A 15907-nucleotide genomic window follows, 5' to 3' on the forward strand; every position below is an offset into this window, starting at 1 on the left:
GCAAAGACACACTTTTAACAACAATGTGCATAACAATGAGTTGATTTTCCATTAAAATCCTTTTCCTTTTTTTTGCAGAAAACAGCAGGTGTAAACGCAATACCGAAACCAACAGTTGGTGGTGGGACCTTGTCAAGAGCCTTCACACGGATTCCACCCGAAGACCCCTGTATTCACCCCTCATTGTCTTGGCCTCCTGCTCTGCCCTCTTTATAAAAATAAAGGCAACCCAGGATTTAAAGGTCAAGTCCAAACAAAAGCTGACAGTCCCCAAAGGCTGAGGTGTTTTTAATTGACATTTCTGTCTTTGTCCCCTGACCATAAAGAGGAGGAGAGAAAATAGTCTTTTCTCCAATATATTAAATTGCTACTAAATGAGACCTGTGGAAAAAATAGGGCTGTGGGGTGAAACCAGGTTCCACCAGCTTGAGGGAATCCCCTTGTTAGGAAGCTATGGGGGCAGTGTTGAAGGGCTGTGAAGTGCTTACTCCACCATAAAGGAGGGAAGGCTCAGGCACAAATCCCCACACAGAAGCGGCCTCTCTCCATAGAAAGAGATAAACCAGTTAGGGCTTTGTTTATGAAGTTTCACTTTATTCCCCCCTGACAACCATTTAGACAATGACTATGGGGAAATGTCCCTCTGCGAATGAGCAACAATAGTCAAGATCAGCAGCTTTTCTGAGCAGCTAATTCTGTAATAAAAAGAGTGCAAATCTTCCTTCCTGGAAGCATTAAAGACTGCCTAATGAAAGACACCTGAACAAGAGCAGAGAGAAGCTTAAACAAAGGTTCTTTTGTCCAAATGATGCCACCTTTGTGCACCAACACAATCACCAACCACTTTCTGAAACACTCTGCATATTATATACTCAGTCTTTGTCATGTCTTGCTCCATGCCATTTAAATGTTAGTTTTTCTTCTAAAGTTTTGCTATAAAACATGTAACAAACTTTATAGAAGAAATGTAAGTGAGAATAAATCTTGAAAACATCTGGCTGGTATTTCTGGCTCTGCATGCAGGCAATATTCAGTTGTCTTTTGTCATTGGTAATGTCATTCGATAAGTTATCCAAATTGTTTTTTATTTTGTGGCACATTTAGCCTTTATTTTGTAAGCTAACCAACAGGAAATAGGGTGAAGAGAGAAGACATTCAGCAAAGGTCAATGGGGCAGGACTCAAACCTGTGACATCTGTGTTGAGGACTGTAGCCTTCGTACATGGGTCCCGCGCTTTACCCCTGCAGCAGCACCGCGCCTAATAGGTTATACCCTTTGATCCAATTCCTCATGCTCATAAAGAACTGGTTGGCTAATAATTGTTTTTACCTAAATTCCATCAATTTCTATGCCAACAATAATTAATTATATTGGCTTTTACACAAAATAACATGATATACTAGGGATCTAAAGTCACTGCCTCTCTGAGCTAAAATGACGAGCTTTTCCCCGCAAAATGTGAATTATTAGGCGCCAACTAAAATGTAATCACATTAACAAAGTTGTAGCTCTTTTATGAGAATCCACCATGTCAAGATTTCATATGTAGGAAATCATTTTAGATTCCAAACTAACTTAAATCTGCCGTCAGCTGAATAGACAAAAATGGTTCATTCATTTGTTTCACACTTGGACACCTGTAACTACTGTGTCGTTGAAAAGCCATAGTATCAGTTCCATCATAGAGATTGCTGTGGCCAGGTTATGAAAATGTTCAAACAAGCAAGTTTTAAATGAATTTAACTAGCTTCCTGTGGAGTTTAGACTTTATTTTAAAGTATTGTTCATATATGAAGCAGTAAAAACATTTAGTTACTGTTTAATCATTCAGCTAAACCAGATTTACTCTTTCAGGCTTTGGCCCCAGTTTTTTATTGCTCTTTTACTTTTAAGTTCCTGTTTTTCTTGTGATTTGACCATTTATATATTATTATTGTACAGTCATTTTTTAACTATCTCAGCAAAAAAGTATTTAAATAAACAGTCTATTCATTTAGTTCTTATTGTCAACAGTCATGATATACCCAACCTTTAAGAACTTTTAGGACCTAAGCATCGTTCACAAAGTTGTTGTTTTTCCTCACCATATCGAAATGAGGGGAACTATTGCACACAAAACGCTTTTGTGCATATGATCTTTTGTGCTTTCAGCATTTAAGATGGCTTTTGTATACAGCGAGATGGGTATCTGCCACAAACATCACTCAGGCATTGTGGAGAGGGGATTCATTTTCAGCTCGCCTTTGTTCTATTCTTTGGCCCGGACCAAGGAGCCACGCCTGCTCCTCTACCTTGAATTGTGTGGCAAACATTCCCTTCTTTGTGGCACTAGGTGCATGAGCTTAGCTCATCTCCACGGGTTTTCGTGGGAGATTGCTGTCACGGTGGCGGGGTCGCATTTGGTAACCCAACCTGGTTGTGCTGTAGGGTGGCCGTTAGCTACTGGGCCAATAAGACTGTAAAGGAGTGAGTAAATTGTGCTCAGAGGGGAAAGTCCTTTGCTAGATCTGTTCCGCAAACACCTCCTCCGCATGCTGCTATAGCTACCTTTTCTCTTTGCCACTCAACACGCAATCCTTGTCATGCCCTCCTGGGCTCCCTGATGTTTCCTTCTATCATCATCAGGCTTTATTTCTTTTTAGGTCCCTTTTTTTCTCTCAATAACTTCTGGTCCCCAAACACATTTTTTGAACCCTTGTGTTGTGTCACACAGAGGGAGCCACGCCCTCAGCCTGTGTGCACACTTTTTATTAAATCTGTGCAGGCGCTGTGCTGCGCTGCCGAGTAATCCTACAGTAATTGTTTCCAGATTAGGGGACCCGGACCACAAAGCAGGTTTAGCCAGGCATGAAATGGCCTCCCAGCACTGCAGTGCCGGCGACCAGACCTGCCGAGGTGCAACTCACCTGGGTGAAGTCTACAAACGTCCATGGAAGTAGAGAGTCTACGTAGCCAATGTCTTTTGAAAACCTGTTGAGAATTCTCCCTGGGGAAAAAAACAAAAACAAAAGATTAGATAAAGCCAGAAGTACTGGATGAATCTTCCCATATCCCCTAATGATACAATTGGAACTACAAATGTAGGTCAAATGCAGATATGTTCAATCCATTCAAAGTTACACTTTTTAATTTCAATTTTGCATCTGTTTCAATTGTCACCTCAGATTCAACAGTACAGAGCTGAGAGATGGTAATGAAAAGCACTAGCCCTATCTAGTTTAAACAATGAGTCATTATTTGTGCAGCATTTCATAAAGACTGGCCTACTCTCGGATAAATCCGTGAGGGAGCCTTTTGTTTGGAAACAAAAGGGCAACAGAAGTTGCGTACCTGCCTTTATGCTCCAACTGCTCAGTAATGTCAGTGACATTAATTGAGTTGCCTCCAATCTGCTCAGGTGTTCATTATTTTGGCAGGGCTCTGCAGGTGCCGTGGCAGCCCCTTCATTGTTACCCCTTTAGTAACTTTGCTCCCTGATTCTGATCCTGCAGCACATGATTCCACTTCCAGCTGTGTTCACACAATGTTTACTGCCGGGTCAGTGATAGTCAATCCCTGCACTTAATTTCCTACTACCTACTCTCTCTGTCTCTGAAGGATGCCGACGGACTCTGAGAGGTAGACAACACAATGGCCACAGGAGAAAAAGGCTGAGACTACTTTGTATTTTACCTGATAAAGTGACTTCAAAGTTTTATGTCATATTGTTTTACTACACACCTGAAAAGGAAACATTGTTGGGCAAACACACACAGCTGAAATCAGATATTTACACACACAGTATAAATATAAAACATGACCATTTTCTGACATTAAATCAGACTAAACTTTTTAGGTCACTAAAATTGCTCCTATTTGTCAAATACCAGAATAATAACACATTTCTTTTAGAAAACGTTTTATTACTTTCTGCAATGTCAGATGTTTACATACACTAAGATTACTATGCCTTTAAACAATTTGGAAAAAGACAGGTGATAATGTTGTGAATTTGTAAGCTTCACAACATTCTGAATTAATTGTGGATGTATTTTAATGCAGCACATCAAACAAATTGATTCCGTGTTGACATAATTGGAAGATTTAAAGTAAATAAGCCAAGGTATCCAAAGGAAAACTGTGGACTTCTACAAGTCTGATTCAAACCTTTGGTACAATTTCCAGATCCCTGAAGATATCGCAGTTAACTTGTTTTTTATATGAAATTTGAGTATCCATCCCAGAACAAAAGCAAAAGATCTTGTGAAGATGTTGGCCAAAACTGATAAGATGGCATCATTATCCACATGTACTGACATGGGCTGAAAGGCCACTCAGAAAGGAAGAAGCCATCATTCCAAAAGCAACATACAAAGCAAGATTACAGTTTGGAAATGCACTCAGAAACAAAGACCTTAATTTCTGGAGAATTTCCACTGGTCTGATTGAACTAAAAATCAAGTGTTTGACCATAATGACTATTGTTACATATAGAAGAAAAGGGGAAAAACAGAAACGGATTCACTTCACAAATTAGATGGCATAATGAGTAAAGAACAAAATGTGGAAATACTGAAGCAATACCTCAAGACATCAGTCAGGAAATTTAAACTTGTGAATAAACAGAATTTTCAAGAGGACAATGAACGGTATGAAGGCATACCGCAAGAGTAGTTAGTGGCTTAAGGATAACAAAGTTAATGTTCCGGTGTGGTTTTCACAAAGCCCCATCTCAGTCTCATAAATCTGGTTTTTGGGACTTCAACGTCTCTTTACTTACTTCCTAGCTGTTCTTGAACATAGGATATCAAGTAATAGTAAACTGTCTAATGAGGATCTGGGAGGCCATGATTGCTGCTTGCTTCTTCTGGACCTGGATGACTTGCCACAATTGATGGAACATTAATTAATGCACTCTACCAGAAGGCATGAAGGAGAAGGTCCAGCCATAAGTTCATGACTTTAGCTCTGGTATACTTGGGTTATTGGGAAGAACAATTATCCAGAAAGATTTTGAAGTGGCCTAGTTAAAGTCTAGATTTAAATCCAATATATACGTTGTGGTATGAGTTTAAATCTGCTTTTCATGCTTTAAAACCCTCTAATGTGGCTGATTTGAAACAATACGAAAATAATTATGGACCAAAATGCAACCACATCAATGTAATAGACAGATTTCAAGTAATCACAAATGCTAGTTGAAAAAACTAATTATTAAGTTTAGTTGAAAATATTTTTTTCACACTCAACTTCACACTGGATAGCTTTTTCTCTTCATAAATAAAAAATCATCAGCTGAAAATGGCATTTTGTATTTACTTAGGTTATCTTTGCTGATATAAAAATTTGTTTGATGATCTGAAAAATTAAGTGTGACAAAAAAGCAAAAACAGAAGAAATCTGTAAAGGGAGGATTCTTTTCCACATCACCACTGGACCCAAACCACTCCTCACCAGAACCAGATGTTATGACACACCAACCTAACATGAATTTGGCTCACATTTTTATACTTTTTACATTTTTTGTCTCAAACAAACTTGCTTTAAAGGGGACAGAGCATGCAAAATCCCCCTGTTTAGCATTTAAATATCTTTTGTTGTGTACTTGGAGTCAGTAGGAGTGCAGAAAAGTTTAATTTAGTCTCTCCAGGTGTTGTTGAGATATCTTTAAATTCTGTTTTGGGTCATATTTTTTAGTCCATTCAGTTTTCTCTATCATTTGTTACATTTTCCAACTGTTACGTCACAGTTTTTGCTGCAGAACAGCTAAACAAGGTCATGGATATCCAGCTGATCAATTTTGCATATCCGCCATATTTATTTCCCGCTGTTATTTTGTATTTCAAGCACAAGTATGCCTACGTTGTAGTAAGAGGATAAGTTCGGTTCGGTTGTTGGGTATATTAACCCACACAATTCATTATAGCATCAGAACCTCTTCGAATTGCCTGATTAAATTTTATTTTTCAAGAAAATGTCCCCACATCAGTGTCGAAATTCCTATTTCCTCCACTTCAAGGACGAGTGCTTCAGCAACCTCCACAAGAATCGAGAAGGATTTGCCAAAAGACTTTATTGTAGACATGACTTTATTGTGTGGTGACAGGACTTCCTGGGCATTGTTTTGATAGTAGTAGCATTGTGCCTTCTGCTTATGTTAGTGCTGTGTGCTGCTTTTAGCTCCTTGAGGTCAGAACCGTACTGCTTGTTTTGAATAGTATTATTACATTAACAGTTTTGCATTGTTTCTTTGTCTTGTTTGGAGCGTTCTTTGTCCTGGAGGGGGCGAGGCATGAAGGGCCTCAATTGCATTTAAAGAGACGGGACCAAAACAGGTTGCTCTCGGATGCACCTTTAAAACAGGGGTAAAAGAGGAGCCTGTGGAGCTACAATAACAAGGAGTTCAGACCAAAGCAATGTCGTTCCACTTTATATAGACCACAACTGAATGATTAAAGTGTGAAAAGGAAGGATTTAAAAGCATGATGTGTCCCTTTAAATAAACATTTTCACCTGCAGCTAATCAATATGTTTTTGTTTAGTTGCCACTAGTAAGTACATAATTGGTTTACAATACAGCTAGAAGTTCTGGATCTCTTTGGTACAAATAAATATTTAGGTTTTTTTACCACATTAGGTTAACTGAGAATATTGCATATTTTTTGAATTTTATTTCACCAGCAAGGAATCTACCTAAATTGACTTGAAAATGTAAATTTACATAACAACAAAGTATATGGCGTTTAATAGTGTAGGATGTGAGGAGCAGCAGGGTACCACACTGGCGGGATGTGGTGACATGGCACTACATAGGCACGGTAAAACCATGGCATCGCTGACCTAAAACTTGCCTCCCAGCTTCCAGTCAGTCCTATGGAGGAGGGCCCTGTAATCACCTCTCTCCACGGCCGTAAGCAGCTTACAGCTTTATCCATAACGCCGCTCCCGCCTAAAAAACATGCATGCAGACGAGGCCGGGCCCCCATAACAGCCATTGCATAAACCCAGCCAGAGCATTATTCCCCACAACAAACCAGCAATGCTCCAAATCAGCACTGATTCAAAGTCAAGTGGCGTAAGCATGTTGTACACTTAGAGGCAGACTAATCTTATTCACAGTGTGAGTGCCCCTTTAGCATACAGACATCCCGAGGGGAGGGTTCAAGCAAGCAAGGGGGTAGAGCTGCTACCACACCAACGCAAGATACTGCTGCTTTTCGTCTGGGAATAGGGGGAGGATATATCAAACTGTGTTTGTTAAATATATTCAGTAATATTTTATGTAATTTCACTGTCTAAGCCACAAATGACCTAAATCCATGCATATCTGACAAACAATGCAAATGGAAAAAAAAAACAGGATCGGTTTCTCTGGGTTACATCATATCATGGTCGGAGGGTGTAGGAGCATCCAGCATCAGACGACTATCAGCTGTTTAACAAGCAGCTCAGTTAACAGAGAGTTTTATTGGGGATGAGGCAAAGACCCTTCTACCACTGTCCAGACTAAGGAGGGGATACATTACAGTGATGCAGTTACACAAAGACATTCACGGCATGGAAATGCCTATGAGGTAAGATCAGCATGGGACAATGGCTTCAATCACTCTGGGTGGTTGTCAACAATATCACCTATTGTGTGGAGAGGGGTATAGACATTTCGGGATATCAGCAGCATTAGTATCAAACAATTTCTCATGCTATAAGACTTCAGGGGTGATTTGCACCACTTTTCAGGCTCAGAAAATATCAAGTGCTCCCAACGAAGATGGCCTCTTAAGGTGGAGATATTAGGTGAGCAGGGCCCCCAATCACTTTTAAAGAAGTGGAACAGTGGGGTCCGGCTCGAGTGGGGCTGTGTAGCAAATCGCTGTTCCCTGTAAACATCAAGATAAGGCGACAACTCAGAGCCGCTCCATGTGTGGGCCCTAGTGCAGTTGGAGGGGCTTTTCAGCGAGCAGAGTGTGATAATAAAGTAATACCAGGGAGGGGGCTGGCAAGGCTGGAGGTGGCATGGCTCACCTGCACTTCCATGAAGGGCCCACAGGCCTGGGGCAGCCTCCCACCGCCGGCACCTTGCTGCCAATACTAATACATTCTAAATCCATTCTCTTCGCTCACACCACCAGGCTCCTGCAATCTCCTCTCCTTTCCTTTCATGCAATTAAATAGTGGAAGTGCCGAGCGAGGGGGAGCCCTATCAGCCGTGCTGCACACACACGCGCTGCTCCATCTCCACATTCAATTTACACACTTCGATATCATCATCCTCTCTGCAGTACTTCCTTCACTTCACTCTTAACACTCTTGCATTCCAGACCTGAAATACAGACATTAAAAACACTGCCTCTGTAGACACAATTAGAATCTCACAGCTCTGCCCACAGAAGATCTAATGTTCCCTGCGTCAACAGCAACTGAGTGACACCCAGCTCTGAGATGGCCCACCATGCTGACGCGAAATGGGAACAGGAGATGCTGATGTATATGTGTGTGTGTTGACTGAAACTCCACTCCTTGACTGTGTTGATGAGCTGAAGCCTCGGCCTGCAGTCTCTGAGGGGATTAGCCCACTCAATGACACCAAATTACAGGGATCAACATTAGCTTGACACATTCACTGCTGTCACTGCAGCTCTAACTGGATCACATTTGGATGAACAGTCGTAATAAGACAGTATGACTACATTTGAGTAACAGGAATATTTAAAGCTAGAAAAATTTGCATACACACAAAAAACTGCTGGTTTATTTCTTTAACCCAAATGCTGGATCTATGCTGCTGGGACAATGGGTAAGGTGGGATGAAATGAGGACTGGTAAAAAAATGGTGTATAATACTGTTAATGTCAGTGGGTTGTGTTAATAACTTTAGTTCACCCTAGGAATTAGGTTTGGTAGATTAGGATAACATTAGCCTCATACCGGGTAGATAGCTAGTGCCTACTAATGCTAGCTATGTTTACATTTGACCAAATAATTGGTCATAAAGTCAATACAGACACTAAAAACTGCTAGATGTTGGGTTTATGCTGTTGTGACAGAAGAACTTTAGGTCAAAAACTGACCGTTTGTTGAGTTAATTCTTCTAAGAACTACATTTTGAACCATACAGAGAAATGACCAAAGCTAACCGAATCTCTTTCACAGGATGAAATATGAAATGGTAAGATAGTAAAATTATGTTATAGAACTCCTGTAATGTCAATGGATTGTGTTTATAATCTTAGTTCACACTAAAGATTGAGTTTGTTCACTTAGAATAACATAGCCTTATTCTTGCTAAGTATGCTAGCTAGTACAAACTAGAAATGTTTAACATTCCCACTTTAACCTAAGTATAGGTCAAAATAAATATTACTCACATAATTGATTTCAATTTGTCCTAAAAATTTGTCATCTAAAAGGTGATGTACATTACTGTAGAAAATTATATTTTCCCAATTAAAAAAGCAATGAAAAACATTGTGGCATGACAAAAAAAGGCATTCTGCTTTAATCTTTGTTTAAAAGTAAACCATATGCAGTAGGTACACTTGAAATACATGTAAAAATTATTTTAAACTTTTTTATAAATTTACTTAACAGTTTGCAAAATAATTATGTGTTTGTGGGTCAAAACATATATTGTGTACACAGTTTTCTGCTCAGGTTAGAAAAATATGTGTTGATGTATCAAATGACTTAACTTTTGGTATGTCAGTAAAATAAATATCCAAAAAACTGTGGAAATGAAATTCAACATAGCTTTGTTACACCTAAGGTTTGAAATCATGCCTCGGTCACACAGCTAAGGGGATTTATATAAATAGATAATAAATTTAGTTCTTAGGGAGTTCACTTTATCAACAGGGATCCTCAGAATTTCAGTGAATCTAAGTGATCTTAAGATAAAATTAGCTTTTAGACCAAAGGACTGGTTATAAAGTTAGCATAGACTGCAACATTTTATCCAGCAATATATGAAGTTTCTTCACCAGATTCAATTGTATTATCAATAAGTCTGACATAGTGGAACACACATCAAAGTACCACAGCGTATCCCATCAATTAACGTACATCAAATGGCGCCTTGAACAAATACTTCGTTAGTTGTGCTAATGAGCTCCAGCACTGAAAAGATCTCTGGACTTGAAAAGTTTTGATGCCTCTACATGGAACAGGTTCAAAAAGTGATTGATCAATGACAGCCACTGAACAGACGCTGACCAGGCATCCTGGGTGTGATTTCTGAAAGATGAAATCATGGAGCCATATTTTTTGACACGGTTCAAACACAACTGATGTGTTTTATCTGTACATTTTTAATGCATATTTAAACAAAAACGCAAAAATCAGGGATTCATAGATAATCCATGTCCTGGCCAATACCAGTTTCCGTTGTTCTTTCAGGTCTGATTTTATTTCTAAGGACAAAAACACAACAAAGAAAAAACAATTCTTAGGTAGCCATAAAGGTCATGAAGGAATAATTATTTTTTCCTAGTTATTATTCCTAGTTACGATTCAATGCATATGGATTTTATAAACTCATTTTTATACTAAAATATATTTTATACTAACCCAGGTTATAGCTTATTCTTTTATACCTGCTTCTTAGCAGCCTTGATGTTAGACATCAATAAATCAATCCCACTGTTGGGGATGAAAACCCATAACCCAACTGTGTTTTGCTAAATCAACCCAAGTCTGGATTGGTTCAAATTTTACCCAGAACTGGTTTAGCAATATAACCCAAATTGGGTTGTTTTTCTCTAAGCAGTTTCTATAGTGTAAAAGTGAATCTGGTGGTTTTTTAAACTTGAAAATGAGCTACACAAAAGACACCAAAGACAGAACGTCAAAAGGTGCACATGACGTTAGCAGATACAGCAGAGCTACAATGCTTCTGCATCAATCTAACTCACCACAGATGTTGTATAATGTTCTAATGTACTTTCAAAGAATACCAAAAAAACACCTTTATGCAGTGACCCTCAAAATCATAACCTTTAACTCACGGGCCGCTATCAAACGCAGGGCCTTTTTTCCAGCGGCAGCAACACACCTATCACTCACACGTGTAAACAGCTGTCAAACTCTCCACAGCGCACAGACGCACAGTTGCAAATTACTCAGACTTATTGCGAGAGTGGTGAATGTGGAAGAGGTGATGGAAGTGACAGTTATTGTGTGAGTGAAATGAATGTTCAGACAGTGCAGAAACATTGGGATAGAAATGACAACTGTCAACAAAAGGAAAAATACAGAAAAACTGTAGAGAAATATGCAAATAACTTTGGATTACTTTCTAATAGGACAACAAAAATATTTCACTGTGTTTATAATTATTAACAATGATTCAATTTTTATGTCTTACAACTTCTGGGACAGTTGCTAATTAATCCAGTCAAACATAAGTACTGTTTGCCAGTTTAGAGGCCAATTGTAATAACTGGACTGGCCACACAATAGCTTACTGATAACAGTACAACAGCTATCAGATAGCAGTGCCTGTTAAGCTTCTCCTTTGCTGCTCTATTAAACTGATCATTACATTATTCAAAGTGTTTGCTCTCCTCAGTGTTGTAAAGATTACTGAGCAAGGCACACCCAGATAAGTCAGGCAGTCCGATGCGTAATGCAAACGGCAGTAGCTGAAAAACAAAAGCTGGAGATTAAGACGCACGGCGTTCTCTCCAAACACAACTCTGCAAAAGGAAAAGCTTATACGCCCACCTCTAATGCCAGTGGAAACCGCAAGCTGCTGAACACCCTCAAATCATATTTAGACTTGTGTTACCAGCTTATTATGAGTCATTATACAGATACAAGTTGCCCTTCTTGTTGAATTCCCACCCGAGCCGATTGTGCCGTATACTCATGTCACTATGAGGAGAGTAGGCTGTTTAATTATCTCCTGACAGGTGAACAATGCAACAGAAAAAACTGAAGTTATCAAAGTGGGCCACTTGATATTTGACTTTGGATTTGAGTGGCAAGTTGTGGTGATATATTATAACCTAATTATAAGAGGTCTTATATTAATCTGGAAAAAATATAGGGCAAGGTATAAACAATAGACAAAATTATGTATAATAAAGAAAAACAGCTTCCTTTCTGACTCATTTAGACTGTTTACTCACTTTTTCTATAATCTCCATCTGCCTTCTCCACTGAACCAGCTACAGCTCACACAATTGCTAATGACATGATAAAAATGTCCGACACGGTGCACAAGACAAATATGTCTGTATTTGTACAGGTCTATAATCCAAACAGAACATAGTCTAAGATTTACCATTCTGCAAACAGTATTTACTCAATCTAACTGTTCTTTTGTAAAGCCTCACAATAAGGGAGATAACGCCCTCACTCTACGTTTTAAATAACTTACAGCATATGATAAATCTTACCATAAGATTTGGGATTGAGTTGAACATTGATGATGTTAGACCAGCCTCACAAAATTTTAAATCTAATAAAACAACAAGAAGTTGTAATTATATTTTGCAACAGTAGAGTTTTAGATTGTTTTTTAAAATCAATTTAAGTTATTTGTGATATTTAGATAAACATTAAGAGAAATGAAAAATAAAACTACATGAACTTTCTGAGGAGTAGAACATCCTCATTTTTAAGGATACATTTCTAAATTGAAATGATTACATCATATATAACAGTCATGACAAACAAGAAAGATGAAGGGAGAACTGGTAGGTGTTTTTAAGTGGAACAGACAGCATGTCACAGGAAAGTAGCGGTCTGCCCTCTAGTGGTGAAGCACAAGTACAACAGCTAAATGTTCTCAACTCCTGGTTTTCTCATCATTCTATAACATCACCTGACGCCAATGCTAGAATGAGAGCATTATTTGCTTGTATGTGCACTTACCAGTTGGGTTGGTATCAAAAAAGCGGATTGAGGTCCGAAGGATGGCCTTAAACATGTTGTTGTGGAGGGTTTGAGCAGACTTCACCAGAACATTGAAGAAGACCAAGCTGCGGATGAAGCCCAACACAACTGAGGTGCCTGTTAAAGCTGAAACACACACACACACAAATAATAATTATATGAAATATGTCACAGTTTGCTTGGGGATTGTTGGTCTGTATGTATACTACACAGAGGCTTAAAGTAAAATAGGATTTGTTTCCATTTGGTGTTAATGGAGTCTTGTGTTGAATGTTATAAGGCAAATGTATTGGTGATGATGTTACTTTATTGTTCCCACCTCTGCCAGGTTTATGCAGTATTGTGAAACTATGTGAGGAATACTTTTGATGGTAATAAAAGTACAATTTTTATATTTAGGCCTTAGTCATGTGGTAAGTAATACTAGTATTTCTGCATCAGAATCAGAATCAGCTTTATTGCCAAGTTCATACATACAACAAACAAGGAATTTGACTGTGGTACACTTTGCTCTCTGGGTTTTTTGTTTTTTTTGTGTTATAAGATATATTCTGCAAATATCCTTATGTCCATAAATACATATATACAATATGCACATATACAAAGGGGGATTTGCAACTTCAGTATGAGGTTGTTTGGTACTCTATTAAATGTTCAACAGAGAAACAGCCTGGGGGAAGAAACTGTCTCTGTGGCGGCTGGTTTTGTGAACAGTGCTCTGTAACGACGGCCTGAAGGTAAAACTCCCACACACCCTGCACAGTTTATGTGCAGGCTGCAGAGATTTTTCCAGTTCTTTTCTTGACCCTAGACCTGTATAAGTCCTGGATGGAGGGCAGGTCAGCCCTGATTATTCTCTCTGCAGTCCTGATTATTCGTTGCAGTCTGGACCTGTCCTGTTTTGTGGATGAGCCAAACCACACTGAGATGGATGAAGACAGGACAGACTGAATGATGGCAGTGTAGAAGATGACCAGCAGCTCCTGTGGAAGGTTGAACTTCTTGAGTTGCCTCAGGAAGTACAGTCTCTGCTGGGCCTTCTTTCGAACAGTGTCTATGTGTGAAGACCATCTCAGGATGCATTTAGGCATCCAGAGGTGGAGCAGAAGACTTGCTGAAGTTAAGATCAACATAAGAAAGTGGAAGAAAGGGGATATAGGTGTCTTTGAACCTGGCATGGTTGTTGCTGCAACATGGGCTGGTCTGAGTATTTCAGCAACTGCTGATCTAGTGGGATTTTCAAGCACAACTATCTTTCAGGGTTACAGAGAAATGTCTAAAAACAAAGAAAATGTCCAGTCAGGTCAGGTATTACAGGGAAAATACCTTGTTGATGCCAGATGGGAATGGACAGATTGGTTCGAGGTGAGAAGCAGCAGATGCCACTCCTATCAGTTAAGAACAGGAAAGTGAGGCTATTGTTTGCACTCAACAAAACAAAAACCGGACTATATCAGATTAGGAAAACATTCTCTGGTCCAGCGAGTCTGTTTTGTTGCTATGGAATTAAGGTAAAAGAGGATCCAACCTGATTTTAGTTAGGTGTAACTAATAAACTTGCTGTTGAATGTTTATAACCTGATTGACTTTTGTTACATGTTAGTTCTGGTGGCATGGTAGACACACTGCTAGGTCCTGCTATGTGTTTCTTCAGGCTTTATATTAGGACCGTTGCTCTTTACAGTTAATATAAATAAATAAAAGTTTTATTATTAGGTGTGGAAATCATGTACATCACTGTTCTCTGCATGCTGCTGCTAAATACAGGGTGGGCCATTTATATGGATACACCTTAATAAAATGGGAATGGTTGGTCATATTAACTTCCTGTTTGTGCCACATTAGTATATGTGAGGGGGGAAACTTTTCAAGATGGGTGGTGGCCGTGGCGGCCATTTTGAAGTCGGCCATTTTGAATCCAACTTTTGTTTTTTCAATAGGAAGAGGGTCATGTGACACATCAAACCTATTGGGAATTGCACAAGAAAAATAATAGTGTGCTTGGTTTTAACATAACTTTATTCTTTCATGAGTTATTTATAAGTTTCTCTTTGTTTACAGCCATTGACATGTCGCCGAGGTTAACAAAGATAGTGGGGCCATTCTTCATCAATGGAAACCTCAAGGCCACTGGATATGCGAAATTGCTACATGATGATGTGTTTCTGTCTTCATGCACTGAAGCTGGCACGTTCCCTGAGTTTTTCAAGCAAGATGGTGCACCACCACATTATGGGTGTCAGGTCCGAGCATTCCTAGATGAACAGTTTCCTGGAAAGTGGATTGGTGGTCGTGGGCCAGTTGAATGGCCCCCAAGGTCTCCCGATCTGACCCCCTTAGACTTTTATCTTTGGGGTCATCAGAAGGCAATTGTCTATGCTGTGAAGATATGAGATGTGCAGTACCTGAGACGACGGATACTGGAAACCTGTGCTGGCATTTCTCCTGCGGTGTTGCTATCAGTGTGTGAAGAGTGGGAGAAGAGGGTTGCATTGACAATCCAACACAATGGGCAGCACATTGAACACATTTTATAAGTGGTCAGAAACTTGTAAATAACTCATGAAAGAATAAAGTTATGTTAAAACCAAGCACAACATTGTTTTTCTTGTGAAATTCCCAATAAGTTTGATGTGTCACATGACCCTCTTCCTATTGAAAAAACAAAAGTTGGATTCAAAATGGCCGACTTCAAAATGGCCGCCATGTCCAGCACCCATCTTGAAAAGTTTCCCCCCTCACATATACTAATGTGCCACAAACAGGAAGTGAATATGACCAACCATTCGCATTTTATTAAAGTGTATCCATATAAATGGCCCACCCTGTACTCTTTGTCGTTGTAATGTTCACATTGGATGTTTGCGCTGCTGATGCAGGGATTTTTTACAAATGGTGCTTGTAAGTGTCAGAAAAGAATAAGGGAAACAGCTAATAAATATACAACAGCTGCTTCCTAGAGTAATGTAAAAAATGACCTGAAATTGACAAAACTGGTTACAATTGGATTTTTTAGTCAATTTTAACAACATA

The 15907-nt window shown here is 39.2% G+C and overlaps 1 protein-coding gene across 1 annotated transcript in view; it reads right to left on the reverse strand.

Moving 5' to 3' along the window:
* Window positions 1-15907, reverse strand: part of LOC124871171 (ATP-binding cassette sub-family C member 4-like) — a 92361-nt gene that overhangs the window by 46998 nt on the left and 29456 nt on the right. The window contains exons 19-20 of the mRNA XM_047370252.1: window positions 12854-13000; window positions 2908-2987 (exon numbers count right to left, since the gene is read on the reverse strand). Of these exons, the coding sequence (XP_047226208.1) occupies window positions 2908-2987; window positions 12854-13000 (227 nt within the window). The remainder of the gene's footprint in view (window positions 1-2907; window positions 2988-12853; window positions 13001-15907) is intronic.

This window comes from Girardinichthys multiradiatus, chromosome 7 (genome assembly GCF_021462225.1).
Source record: "Girardinichthys multiradiatus isolate DD_20200921_A chromosome 7, DD_fGirMul_XY1, whole genome shotgun sequence".
NCBI classification, from domain to species: domain Eukaryota; kingdom Metazoa; phylum Chordata; class Actinopteri; order Cyprinodontiformes; family Goodeidae; genus Girardinichthys; species Girardinichthys multiradiatus.